The 13,828-nt window shown below is 39.9% G+C and overlaps 1 protein-coding gene across 2 annotated transcripts in view; it reads left to right on the top strand.

The window, feature by feature from the left end:
- Positions 1–13,828, top strand: part of LOC102795525 (DNA repair protein XRCC4-like) — a 24,704-nt gene extending 10,876 nt beyond the window's left edge. For both annotated transcript variants that reach the window (XM_087849072.1, XM_006784129.3), the window contains 5 exons: positions 6,839–7,005; positions 7,465–7,629; positions 8,577–8,674; positions 10,824–10,958; positions 12,366–13,828. In XM_087849072.1, coding sequence (XP_087705198.1) covers positions 6,839–7,005; positions 7,465–7,629; positions 8,577–8,674; positions 10,824–10,951 — 558 coding nt within the window. In that variant the 3' untranslated portion in view covers positions 10,952–10,958; positions 12,366–13,828. The remainder of the gene's footprint in view (positions 1–6,838; positions 7,006–7,464; positions 7,630–8,576; positions 8,675–10,823; positions 10,959–12,365) is intronic.

Raw genomic sequence — 13,828 nt, 5'->3', positions numbered from 1 at the left:
ATCTTTGAACATAAAGCCAAGGACAACTTAAGGCAAGCACACAAAAAGCTGTGTAAAAATTGCTAATGAATGGCTGATTAACTATGGAAGAATTACTATGGTTAACTTATTATCTTTTTTTTTATCTATGAAGCTTTCACTTTTGGTCATTTACAGGATCTTCTTTCTAATTTGGAATTCAGATTTTCATTCCAAGTACCCATCTCTTAGAAAATGATCATGCACATGATTTGCTGACAATTTTAATCTGTCATGTTCAAGTACATAATGGATAAATTTATACTCAAGAATAAGAGAACTTAGGCTCCTCCAGTGAAATTTGTGGTTGGTGTTAAACTGCACAGCTGGAGTCCCCAGTGAACTACTCGATAACTTTTATTTGACAAACAGAAAACATGGACACATCTGTGTCCCATTCGTTCGCTTGTGGCTTCAATCATCTTCTGTCAGCTGTCAAAAATTACAGTCCAAATCCCGGTGCTTCGAGGCTGGCGCTGAAATACGACCTAAAGTGAAAGTGACAGGTTTTAGAAAATCACAGGAAGCCCCTGGATAACTGATAATTTTTTGTATGTGTGTGTGTATGTGTGTGTACATAATGGGTTTGTCATAGCGCTGCATTATTGTATACAACGTTAACAATAGAATTGTTTGGCTAGAGCAGAGAATTCCCTAAACTCATTTTTGTAATTGCAAATCTTTCATTGCCACGAAGTTGGCCAAATGCTTTTATTGTGGTTTGAGTTTAAAAACAAACACACAAAAAAACAAACAAAAAGTGCACTGACTCAAACACCAATAGCAAAAATGAGGACAAATTGGTTGCATCTTTAGCTTTTGCAGTCCCATTGAAGTCTGGGAAATTGTGGCACAGCTGGAAGCCAGATTTGAACACTGACCACACAGAAGAGTCTGATCCACCAACACGTTTCTCCTGCCGGTGCCACCTGCAGCTTTCTGCAATCGTAGTCAGGTTTGTAGTTGTACCCTCTACAATTTGAATGACAATCAGTGCTTAGAACGACTGTTGTTCCTGTTCTGCTGCAAACCGAAGTGACCATTAAGTATTTTCCTACGGTATCTACACTCCAGTTAGTTCCGCGCCACATCGTCCTTGCAGCATATGTGAAAGTGTGTCTTATCGGGATGGACTCATTGCTTTCGCCCTCCACTTCCTGGCCTCACGCCTCTGCAGAGCGGATAAGGGACAAACTGATCTCTGCTTCAATGCCCAGACGTCAGTGTCCGTGCCCACTCTTGCACACTGTCTCTTTGTATCGTGTGCTCAGTGATCACCCACTCACTTCCCTGGTCCCTAAGACACAATAGTTATTTCCAGATAAAGAATTAAAAAAAAAAACTTTATCAGGGACATGTTCACTGTGTTTTTATTAGGATTTAGATAAACATGAGCGCATTTGCCCTGCATTGCATTTCTTCGTATCATTGGTCACCAGTTGTTAAACCAAGGTACTTTTTTTATCCTTAGGGCCATATTACCTTTTAGATCTCCAGCGGTGTGCCAGATGGAGTGACATGGAAAGCTTTCAGTCCTCTGTGGCCACAGTGTGTTATGGTATCATTTCCAGTGGGACTGTGTTCTTCTGGCTTTGTCCTCCACACCTATGTCAACATTTGACCTTATGGTCTGGTTTGCAAGCTGGAGACATACACACACTCACACAGACTAACATAAACAAACACCTAGACCACACACACTGGACCACATTGAAATGTTGGACAAATTTGCATACATAGAAGAAGATTGTACATCCACAGTATATAGATTATTCATCGCTTGCAATGTCAGAAGAAACTAGCTGTATGAAGCATCTCATTTAATTTGAGTGAATTTATCCGTGTCTCTCTGTCCAAAAAGTTAAGTGTTATAAGACATATATTGAATAATCGTTAGAGGCTGAAACAACTGCTGTGAGCAGTTTGCTTATTTTAGTGTTGTTTCAGTTCAGCAACAAAAATGTGGTAGTGGGTTGTGCATCAGAGACAAACAGTCTGACCTCCCACATCTTTGCAGTGGCTGGCAGCAGTGTGCAGACTGACCTTTAACTTTATCTCTGTTTCCCAGGAGAGGAGCCCAAGCTCAAGAAAATAAGAAAAAAAAGCACTTCTAGTCCATTGCTGTGTTTTAACGTTGATCACTTACAGAAATATTTATTTCTGTCTGTCACTGATATGTAGATATTTGTATCTTGCTTTGCTGCATTTTCATATTTATACCTCTGTTTAGTGTACAATACGTCTTATGACTTCCATAGAGTAATGTTAAATATTTGGTGATGTGTTTACTGCAGTGGGTCTTCTCAGATAACCTTTGACTAAAGACAGTGAAAAAACACTACCTTTGGTATTTAAAAAAAGGAGGAGAATAAATAAACAGCAGCTCCAGCTCCAGAGTTCCATTTCTAAAGTTAATCCTGTAAATAAAGGTTGTTCTTCCAGCACTTTAGATGTCTCTGTCTAGTGTCTTATTAGGGTAATACAATGTTGACATGTTGGTTAGGAAGATTTGTGAGCCCGTGTCTAAATCATCGAAGATAAAGTTCAGCATTATTATAGATTGAGAGAAAATCTAGGGAACAACATTCTTCAGCATAACATAACACACATAGGTATATTAGAGTACTCAACAGAGCCTTTATATTATCTGTTATCATGGAGCTGATGTATTGCAGGAGCCTTTCCTCTAGAGTGTAAGTCAAGGAGGAGTTTGATCTTTTCTCAAACTTCCCTTCTGTCTTTACTTGCTGTCAGAAGTTATCCGGGCTTCTTGTTTCCACATCACATGCAATAATATGCACGTACAATTGTTTGAACTGATGATCTTGGAATCTGCAATTGTTAAAAATCAACTCTTGTAAGCTTCTGGAATCGCCTACCAAAGCCACAACTGTATGTCTATTGAAAATGTGTGTACTAGGCTTAAAGACTGGGCCAATGCCAGGAATCAAACCAATTTAACTGAAGTTTACTAATTCTGCCAAGAATAGTGATCAAACATCCAGCCAGAATTATGCCAGAAACTTGTTGATGGCTACCAAAAGCATCTGGTCTGTGTGCAACTTGCTAAAGCAGCGGTCCCCAACCCCCGGGCCTCGGACCGGTACCGGTCCGTGGGTCGTTTGGTACCGGGCCGCAAGAGTTGAGGCTCAGGTGTGAAATGTATGGTTTTCAAGGTTTTTGTCGGTTTTCAGCGTTATTTTGTTATTGTTTTTATCGTTAACTCGGTTTTCCTAGGTCTTTTCACGTGTGTTATGAATAAATCTTCTTTTTTTCGGTACCGGTTCTAGTTTTATTTTGTTGTATTTATCCGCGACACCTTAAAGGCCGGTCCGTGAAAATATTGTCGGGCATAAACCGGTCCGTGGCGCAAAAATGGTTGGGGACCGCTGTGCTAAGGGACATTGTGTAGATTAGAGAAAATCCAAAATAAATTCAAACTTGTGCGCTCAATTCTTGTTTTTTTGAAGTCATTGAAAATGTATCCTGTACATTCATTCTACCCTGAAAAAGGAACCAATAAATCATGAAAAGCCCCAAATTACCATGACATTTATGCCCATGATGCCCATTAGTGTAAAATTTTGCATGTACCCTGTCATACTATACAAGTTGGTACATCGTCACAGTACCTTTATCACTTCCCTCTGTTAACATTCACATTTTGCAGAAAAATTCCCATTCTTACTCTATCTACACACATCTCATTGTTTAATCTTAACAGTGGACTTTAACTTGCACAATAACTGAATCACAGCTATGTCAACTTGTTGATAAATTCTAATGCTCACACAAGTTCCACCTGCTAGAAGAGGCTGCACTGGATCACCGGTGTTGCTCCACTTTTTTACGAGTTCTTGGGAATAGTATCCGGGTGGTCTTCTCTAAGTCCTGATTCCATTTATTGTGATCAGTCTGAGCACTGTCGACATAGACGCTGGCGAAGCTGAACTTTTGCATTACAGTTTTACTCCCCAAAACTTGTGCAAGTTAAATAATTATCACTGTATAATAAATGTATTGGCAAATGATATTGAAAGAGGTCCTTGTGTTTGGACAGTCACCAGTAATACAGAATACAAGTTTAAAGTTGAACAAGATTTTGAAATCTAATAGTTTAATAATGCTTTAATCTAATAGTGCAGTCACAGAACCAGATGGTTTGACAGTGCTTGAGTTTATGCCAGCCATCGCAGCACAAGAGGGAGGGTCCACCCTGGAGAACTGTCGTCAGGCCATCGCAGGCAGAAAACAGCTGTGCGTTAACATAGTCTGGAAATCAGCATCTACCAGACCACGCAGACACCAGAGGAGAGCAGTGTGCCAAGTGTAAACTGGCACAGTTTATAACAATCCAAACAAATTACCAAATAAGACGCAGGCGGGGTAAATGGAGCTCCATGCCTACACTCAGCTGGCTTACATGGCTACATGGCTTGATTACTGCTGCCACTGATTTTTTGGTAGTCATCAATCTCCCTGTAGTCTTTTCCATATTTGTGAAGTTTTGCACACTGATGGAGTCTTGATATGGATGTACAGAGACAAACACCCTTCCAAGTCCAAGGCCCAAAACTGAGAAAAATGTAGTGTTTTGGGGCCATTTTATGTCAGTGTTATGTTAGACTATATGAAGCATAATTTTGCTTCAGTGGTCACAGGTTTTTTATATTTTCTCTCCTGTGAGAGAAAATGCAGATTTAATTATGTTGTAGATTGAAAGAAGTGCATTCAATTATGTTCTGTTTGTCTTTGAATAAGGAAATATTCTACTGTTGTTGTTATTGATAGGCGATACACGCTGGAGCCGATTTATATTTAAGTGATATTTCACTGGGGTGTACTCACTGATGTTCCTGTCATGTTTAATGTATAACGTCTGTGTCTTGGTCATTTTGTGAAAGGGCCTCTGCTTTGATGTTGTACTTCCTGCTTTAAAAAGTAGTCCAGAGGGTTTGACTACAAAGTGAGATGGGTCAGCGAGAAAAGTTGAGTACACTCTTGTTTGCATGCATTTATGTTCAGATGGTCAAGCAGAAAATGTAAGATAGTGTTTAGTCATAAACAGCTGCAGTTTTTTTTTTTTTTACACTGCTGGAATTACAGCTTCTAGGTCACGGATCAGAAAACTGATCAGTTTCATTTGTAAGCAATTTACCACCCAGAATTAAATCAAGCAACAGAATTCATTTCACTTTGGTTTGGCAACAAACTAAAGCAATTCCTACGTGTTCTTGGAACATGTAACAATGGGACAGAGTCAGAGCTGATCACACTGCGTGCTATTAAGCGTTTATTATTATTATTATTATTATTATTATTATTATTATTATTATTATTATTATTATTATTATAAATGAATGTTTTTCTGCCGCTTTAGGCCTGGTTGCTCGCCTTATTTGCAGCACCAGTCAAACAATGCGTTATAATTAATGTGAGTGCACATGGAGCTCCAAACTCCAGGTTAGCAAAGAAAGCTGATAACTACCATCTTGATGGCACTTTTTTCTGACTGGGATCTTAGTTTTTCTCAAGCTAGCCGAACATGCTTTGTGGAACACGCCTAGTTTGCCCTGTTCCTATAAAATGTCTTTGTTATTGTCAGAGTTTTGTAACAGCCATTAACAGTTAGTGTTCAAGGCCCTAAAAGACCACATTCAACCACTACTGAACACAGAGTACAGCTGGTGCTGATGGGAGTGTGAAATACCTTCATAGAAGAAGAGAAAAGAGAAGACGGAAAATTTTGAAACTGAACGAAAGGCACCAGGGCACAGTAGTGCTTAGGATATAAAACTGGGGGCAATATGAAGCCACTGTCTGCTCAGTAACACATGTTCAGGTTCAACAGAAAAGGAGAAAACAGGTGTGTGGCCTGCCAGGACAGAATCAGCCCAGGACAAAAATGACAAGTATTTTATGAGAGCTTTTGAAGATGGTGGCTTTATTGCAGTGGGTCTGCGACCTCACGCAGCTAAGTGAAGATTTAACACCTCATTACCTTCTGGTTTTTCACTTCTTTATGAGGAGTACTTATGTGTAGGTGTGTAAATGGAAACATCTCCAAGGTAACAAGCAAAGATAATACAGCTATATGATATGAATCGTATTAAACATTGTTTCTATTGTTAATTAGGATAACATTTTCCTCTTTAAAAAAAACGACACATCACCTAAAAGTTAGAATTTCTCCATTTCTTTGCTCACTGCTTTTTGCCTCAGCCCTGGCGTGTGACTAAGAGCCAAGATGCAATCCAAATGAGGAATGTTTTATCACATATGAAGCCTGCCTGCGATTCCAAAGACTCGCCGACAAAAACCAACAGAGAGGAAACTTTGCTCTCCCCTCGCATACTTTGCAGGTGACCAGTGAATTCATCTTCTGTTTCTCCCAGACAGAAGGACACTCCTCATCATCTGAAAAAAAACTCTCCTGCTTCAGAGAAAATCTTATGTAATATTTGTGGTACGTTGTACTGTAGACTCATTGTAATGATAGAAGTGTGAAGCTTACTCATTTTTCACAGTGAACTGATTCTGGAAGCTAGTGATGGATCATTTTCGTAGTCATGATTTTGATGCCAGATGCGACTTTCCCAGGTCACTCCTAACTTCTAGCAGAGGATCCCCAGGTACTTCAGAGGTAGTTGTAAACCTGTCCTGTTTGTTGGTTGCCCTCAAAGGGAGGCAAGTGGAAGTTACTTCTCAGTGCAGAAGAAGAAAGACTGAGTCTATCTTCTCCAATGACTTGCAAACCAAACTTTGTCTTGCTGTCTCATTTCACTTTCTGTCGCTGAGCTTCTTTTCCTCCTTGTTTCAGGTGCACTTGGGCTCTGTGGAGCTCCAGCCATCTCCAGACCCTCTGGAGCTGACCTGTGAGATGATTGGACAGTCCCTAAAGCGCAGCACAGATCTGGAGACAGAAAACTCACGATTGTTGGAGCAAAGCTGTAAATTGAAGCAGGATCACCAGCGAATACTCGGACAGTAAGGATAATGAGAGAAATAATTCAACAGAATCTCATAATTTTCTTAAGATGTTCTGGGCTGGTATTTATTGTTGATGCATGCACACTCCTTTTTCTCTTTAAGTTGCCAGCTTGTTTATATCCACAAAAATCACCCAGTATGACATCATCACTGGTCGCCCATTTGAGAATATTCTGGGATCCACCCATTATTGCGAGCTGGGTTTGTAATTTCTCGGAAATTACTTCAAGTGATTCACATGTCTTCAATTTTATTAATGCCTGGCATATAAAATTAAAATAAAATGTGCTGTTGTTTATTCGCTTGTTGATTTCTCTCCAGAGTACAGCATGAGGTTCACACGGGACTTTTCGGATTAGCGTCATTCACCTTTGCAAATTACTATCAGATAGCCGACAAGAGCATGAAACCTCCACGCAGAATATTGTTGTCATATGCACGTGTTTTTCTCACCAGGCTCAAGCATCAGGTTCAGAAAAAAGAAGCGTTAGAGAGGGAACTGTACTCACGTTTTGTCATGGTGCTGAACGAGAAGAAGGCCAAGATCAGAGGTCTGCAGGAGGCTGTCAAAAGGCTTCGAAACTCGGACAACCATCCGAGCGACGAGGAGGGTGTACAAAGGTCTGCATCGAGTGCTGTTATACTGTTATCTGCCTTAAAAGTCCAATTTAAGGACAGAAACAACTGAATGTTGTATGTTATGTCCATAGAAGGGTTTTACCTGTGTATCAACTAATGTCCCAAAATGCACATTTGAACAGAGGCAACTAAAAAATATAAGCTTTTCTTAGAATTTTGATGATTGGTTTTGAATAAGCTACAGTTCATTTAACTTTTAATCTAAGATGGACAAAAACAGACAGTTCTTTTTTAAATTTCAGAAACCAGTATCATCAGGTGATTGTTTAAAATAATAATCATTCATTCTAAAACAAAATGCTAATTTTAAATTGATTGACAGGTTTTTGTAAATTCAGTCAATTTCTGTAGTTACACGTTAACAAGTAACAAGTAGGTCCTAGTCTGGTAATGTCCAGTAAAGTTTTCAGTCAGTTTAAAATGATTTCACCCTTTGATTTTCAGTGGAGCAGCCTTCACCTGAAAGGGGTACTCTCCCTATGCACTGTGTTGTAAATACGTGGAATTATGTATTTAGATTTTGGCCAAACATAGAATCAATCAAAACGTTCCTGTCTTTGTTTTACATCCACATTGCAAGTTTTGTTTTCTAAGAAACTCAACCAAGTGCTGTCAGAATCACATGTGTGCTTGCCACACCTCTGGCTTTGGCTGACTTGTTTTTAGTCAGGCTTGTTAAATAGCTTTCATCATTACAGGCCACTACAGGGTGCAGAGTATGGAAGATTTTACTCATAGTTTCTGCTCACATGTCTGGCTGCGCCACTGTCCTTTGTGGTCAGTAATATTTAACAGTGAAAGATGAGTACTCAAACGCAGAGTAAAATGAGATACTCTGCTGTAGTTTCTAAAGCATATCCACTTGTCTGACTGAGGATTCAGTTTGTGGGCGTTACAGGAAACACTTCTTCTTCTGTAAATTCTTTCAGTGACAATCTCACAACTCAAGGTGAAGGCACTCCGGACAGAGGAGAGGAGACCAGTCAGAGCATCCAACCCTCTCTGGAGCCAACTATCCTCATTACAGGTGTGTGTGTCTGTGTTTATGGGTGTGTTTGCTTGTGTCAGAAGGAACAACAGCCCCAATCAAATGTGGTTTCCCCGAGGATGAGACTGCTGTACGCTCAACCTCTGAGTGACCAGTTATTCGCCACAACTACTGACACAGAATGCATACAAATTTAAAACAGTCACCAGACAACCACCAACCTTTCCTACTCACAGGGAGGTTAATGGGGTATGTAACAACATGGGGGAATGATCCACAGCCCAAATCCATCTTGCCCAATGCAATGGTTTTTCAGTATTCCACCAAGTATAAACAAGCCGTTTCAGCTTTTCTCAAAACAACCTTGTGTTCCAGTAGCTGCTCAAAAACACATGCAGCATGTCATTGAGCAGGTTGTGCAAGTATTGAACATGACAAATTTACACCCTTTCCCAGTATTCTGACGTAATAGGTCACAATCTGATTTTCTAATGATGCGGACCAAAGTGAAGCCCTTGAGTTTTCGCTTTCCTCTCACTGATTTTACTGTCCAATAAAGTTGACAGTTGAATGTAAGTGAGTACGTAAGCAAGGGGGTGAGGGGTTGAACATAAACTTAAAAGCACACATAAGCAGAGCGCATACCCTCTGGTCGAAGGGTTCTGGGAAACACTTGAGTCATAAACCCACACAAGTCTGTTGAGATTGCTTCAGCACTGTTGGCCATTAGGTGGTCTTCACCTTCCTGCGTCTCGCAGTGCTGGAGTAACGTCACATCTGAGTCATACCCCCCTGTACTGTAGTGCTGCAATCTACTGAGAAAACCTAGATCACTGTATCAATGGTTTTGTTTGTGGTTGCAGCCAAACTCAAACCACCCCGAGAGAATACAGTTGAAAAACACATTGATGTCGTTCAGCCGTTTTTGTGTTGCTTGGCTCTTATTTTCTGTGCTCTCAATCGCAAACACATGCACACGCACCCTCTGCTCTGTGCTCTGTGTCCCGTCTTGGCTTCAGTGAAGATGGATGGAGGAGGTAGATTAGCCCGTGTGGGGCTTGGCTCAGACAGTCGGTTGTTTGCAGACCAAAAGAGTCTTATAATGCTTTCTTGTATTTTCAGCTTGTCAGTGACATCTCCAGGCTTTTACCTACATGTGCCTTTATGAATCTGTCTCTATTCTCAGCATTTTAACATTATGGGTGTGTTTCCAAAGTCTTTGGGCGTTTTTTCTCTTGGCCGAAAGCACAGTGGTGGAAAAAAGCCATATGCTCGTGTCACTCTCTGCTAGCATTAGATTCGTAACCACAACAACCGATTAATTCATAGACACCTTTACGCCGATCCATGAACATGAAACATACACATAATGAAACACCTCACTGATATTACTCCAGGTAGCGCTGTGGACTACACATTTCCCCTTTGACGTATTTGCCCCCTGTTGACCTCTGTGCCTCAGGCTGTGTTTCCATGTTGAGCAGAGCCAAAGGCTCTCTTTGACCTCGAGTTTTAGCATCTGACACCATAGGAAGAATCGCTCACAATGAGATAACTTGAAGATAAGAGCGATAGAGACAGAAAGAGATAGAGACAGTGGGAGAATAAAGGGACGTTAAAGAAAAGCATGTCACCTGAGGGACACACATGTGACTCCTCTGAGGGAAAGGAATAATGGGTCTCTAATACCAGCCTCCACACCTCCTTCATTAAGCTAACTGTAAATACTGAATCTGCAGTAACATTACCATTACAGTACTGAGTTTTAGCTCTTAATCAGTTCAGCCCAAGTATGTCTTTGTTCTTACGTGGCGCCTCAATCTGTCGATCTTTGCGTTTGAATGGGCTAGCAGCAGTGTTGAAGGGCAAACAGGTGTGTTTTTCCTTCTGTATATAAACTATTGTAGCGTGACCAAGATGGTTAGGAATGCCAGATCTTAATTACCGATAACGATCACACCTCTGAAGGTTCTGTTAACCCTCTGGGGTTAACAGTGGTAATCTGGGGTAATTTGCCCTGGAACTGCCAAAATTGCACCAAAAGTGACACTGACAGAGTATGAGTGTAAGCCATAAAGCTGAAGAATTTAGGCTTTTGTAATGTAATTCTAAAAAGAAATGAAATTAGACTCTAATAGCCTGTATGTTTCTCTGTACGTGAAGTATCAACTGTTTGTGCTCTTTGCAGGACGTAATCTGGTCTGGGAAGGGATCCCCGTTGACCGGACTTTTTCTGATGACGATGAAGATGAGCAACCGAAACGGAAGCGTAGGTTGCTTCACACCTTGAGCCCACGATCTTCTGAACAACTTTAAATTGCAGGTTTGTCAGAGAAATGATGCAGTTAATGGACCAGTATATTTTATATCATAGTTGCTTAAAGTTAATTTTGTGTGGAACCTCTCTTTACATATAGTTGTAATAAAAGAAAACAAAAAAAAGTGTAATTGTAAGAATTTGGATCTTAAATTTTAAGAAAATGTGCAGTTATATGTTGCAGATTTTCAAGTAGTCCATGTAAAGATGGTGCCAACATGACACACAATGTCTCCGGTCCTGTGTCGGTTAATAAATAAGTTGTTCCATGTGACCCAAATCAAAGTTTAACATCGATGCATGGAAATCATTTCAGGATTAAAGTTTTATGGCACTTTGAAACCTCTTAGCCTCAAGTTTTATTCAGCAGTTTTTTTCCCCCCATTTGTAGGTTCTGTAAAACCACTACAGTGACAGATGTGGGTCGATCTACTGATTTTTTTTATTCCCCATTCTTTCCATTTCACCAAATTAAGGAAGATTAAATCATCGTTTTGTCGTCATCATCTGTTTTAAAAAGAAAAAAAAAACACTTATGTGTAATTCCCAGCATCCAACTGTCTGTCTACTGAGGCCTGAACATTTTTTAGATGAAATATGTATTCTTATATTGCTGGTTATATTAATCCACAGAGGTATAAAGTAGTCCAGCCTCTAACAGCAGCGGTCTTAGAAGTGGCCCTGGGCCACACATGCTAGAGAGTAGCTGCTGTCTCCACCTAATAAATAGGATTAATTAAGAGGCATAATTTTATTTGCACTCATCAGTTGTGGAAAATGATTTTTAATGGTTTTTAACATTGTCTCTAAACATTTGAAAAAGTGAAATCTAGTATATCTTTTGTGGTTTCTCTGGCTGATGCGCTGCAGTAGAAAGAGCTGAGGTTGTTGGACTGCTGCCTATAAAGAGGCTCAGATTTATATTACATCCTGTATGCTACTAATGTAAAACAGCAGTGAGAAAAGCAACCTTCTCCACACTTTGTCCACAGTGAGAAGAGGCGCAGATAAGTGAAATATAATGTCCCCTGATTACTGTTGGTGTTTTGGATTGCGTTGTCATAATAACATCAACTTCTCTGTGTTTTTATAAATCATAAAATATAGTTAATTTAATATATGATGCCCCTGTTGTAGCAGCACTTCTTTAACTCTACAAACATTAATAGTATCTGACAACTGCTTATATTTGTGTGTTGGCTAGGATTTGAGCTTCATGCTTCACTCCTCCTTCTCTCACTTGTTGGGTTGAATATAAAGTTAATGTATTTCATTCTGCGTCATCGCACTATATTGAACTGTATTTCTCTAGTCCAGCTAAATATTACACGGAAAGCTATAAAATATAAATGTGATGCATGTTTTACTGGTTCAAACAATATTTGCTTCTTTTTCTCCATCTCTTGTTCCCAGCCTCCTTTTCAAGAAATAGATGGCGCCCGGGACTATTCACGAACATTTTAATGAGCAGGTTTTCTCTGCTTGCTATCTTGCTATGTAAGCTAGTTCCAGCCTCACAGCGATACACACGACCAAAACAGCGACAGCCGGGCAGCAGTGTCCTGGAAGTGTCTCCAGATTATGATGCAAGGGTCTCTCCTAGATTGTGAAAGTGAATTCAGAAAGCCAGAGCACGTCACAGCATCTGGATTGCTTTAACTGTGACAATTACCTACCACATCTCCTAAGAGACTAGTTGCTTTACAGTAAAGGGGTGAAAAGCAGTTACTGATACAATCATTTCCCAAATTCTCTCCATTCTGTGTTGCTGTATAGATTTTTCCCAGATGTGTCAGTGGCCATGCGATAACAGCCACTTAACACTGTCTGGGACTATGTCAGGAACTAAAAGTGTTTCTGCTAATAAGCTGAAGAACTCGGTAGAGAATCTGGAGCACGACTACGGAAGCAATTTACAAAGAGTCTCACTTTTCCCTGAGCTTGAATTTGACTCTGCTGTAGTCAGATCTCAGCTCAGTGTGAGAGTGAAGAAAAAGGGGGTCAACATGCTACACCCAGAAAAAAAGGGTGTCACAACCAGGGAACGATAACTGCTTTCTTAATGCTTATTCATCATGTCCTGCTGATGTTTTCCTCCCTCTTTCTATTATGAAAACAAACTCGAAACCGTCTCTTTCATTTTAACTTTCAAAACTAGCATTTTGCAAAAGATAATTTGGCCCTCAAAGTTTTTTTCCCTCTTTTTCACGCAGCCTTTTATTGTGTAGATATTATGTGGCCCAAACTACCTGAGGGTTGATTTTCAGGTTAATGAGGTTATGTTGTCTTTAAGCTTCTTCACTTGCTCACATTGTCCTTAACATCTGCTATCAGCTTTAGGTTCTTAGGTCATCGCCGTGTGTTTTCAATGAGACAGTAATGAAGCTTTGGATTATTTGACCCTTTACATCTGAATTCTGGACCTTCTTGCTGCTGCTTTTGATGATACCTTTATGTCTGTTGAAAACCACAGGTGGCCACCGGGATTATCCCGCTATATGTTCTTGGTGGTTTTAGTAATCCCCACTGGAATGTCACACTGTCTGTTTACATCTCATCAATAAAGTATTCTGAAAGCAAAACAAAGAAGAGTATCAAAGGTTAATTTACAGATGAATGCATGACAACGTGCGATGGACAATGAGCTTACGCTGAAAAGGAGACAGTGCTGAATATTTAAGGGATTTCCTTTATTATAATGCGTAGTTGTTTGATTTAAAATGCTCCAAAGCAAGATCTCATTCTGTTTTTGGAATAAAAGCTGATAATTAGTTTTTAATTTGGTAAAACCTGCTGTAAATGTGCACATTTAATGTCTAAAATTGTGGGGGTTTTTTTTATTTGATTTTAAATATTTACTGTAATTTAAACACATA

The sequence above is a fragment of the Neolamprologus brichardi genome, chromosome 12, assembly GCF_056152115.1.
Source record: "Neolamprologus brichardi isolate AB-2024 chromosome 12, ASM5615211v1, whole genome shotgun sequence".
In the NCBI taxonomy this organism is placed as follows: Eukaryota; Metazoa; Chordata; class Actinopteri; order Cichliformes; family Cichlidae; genus Neolamprologus; species Neolamprologus brichardi.
This window is presented reverse-complemented; position numbering and strand designations above follow the sequence as displayed.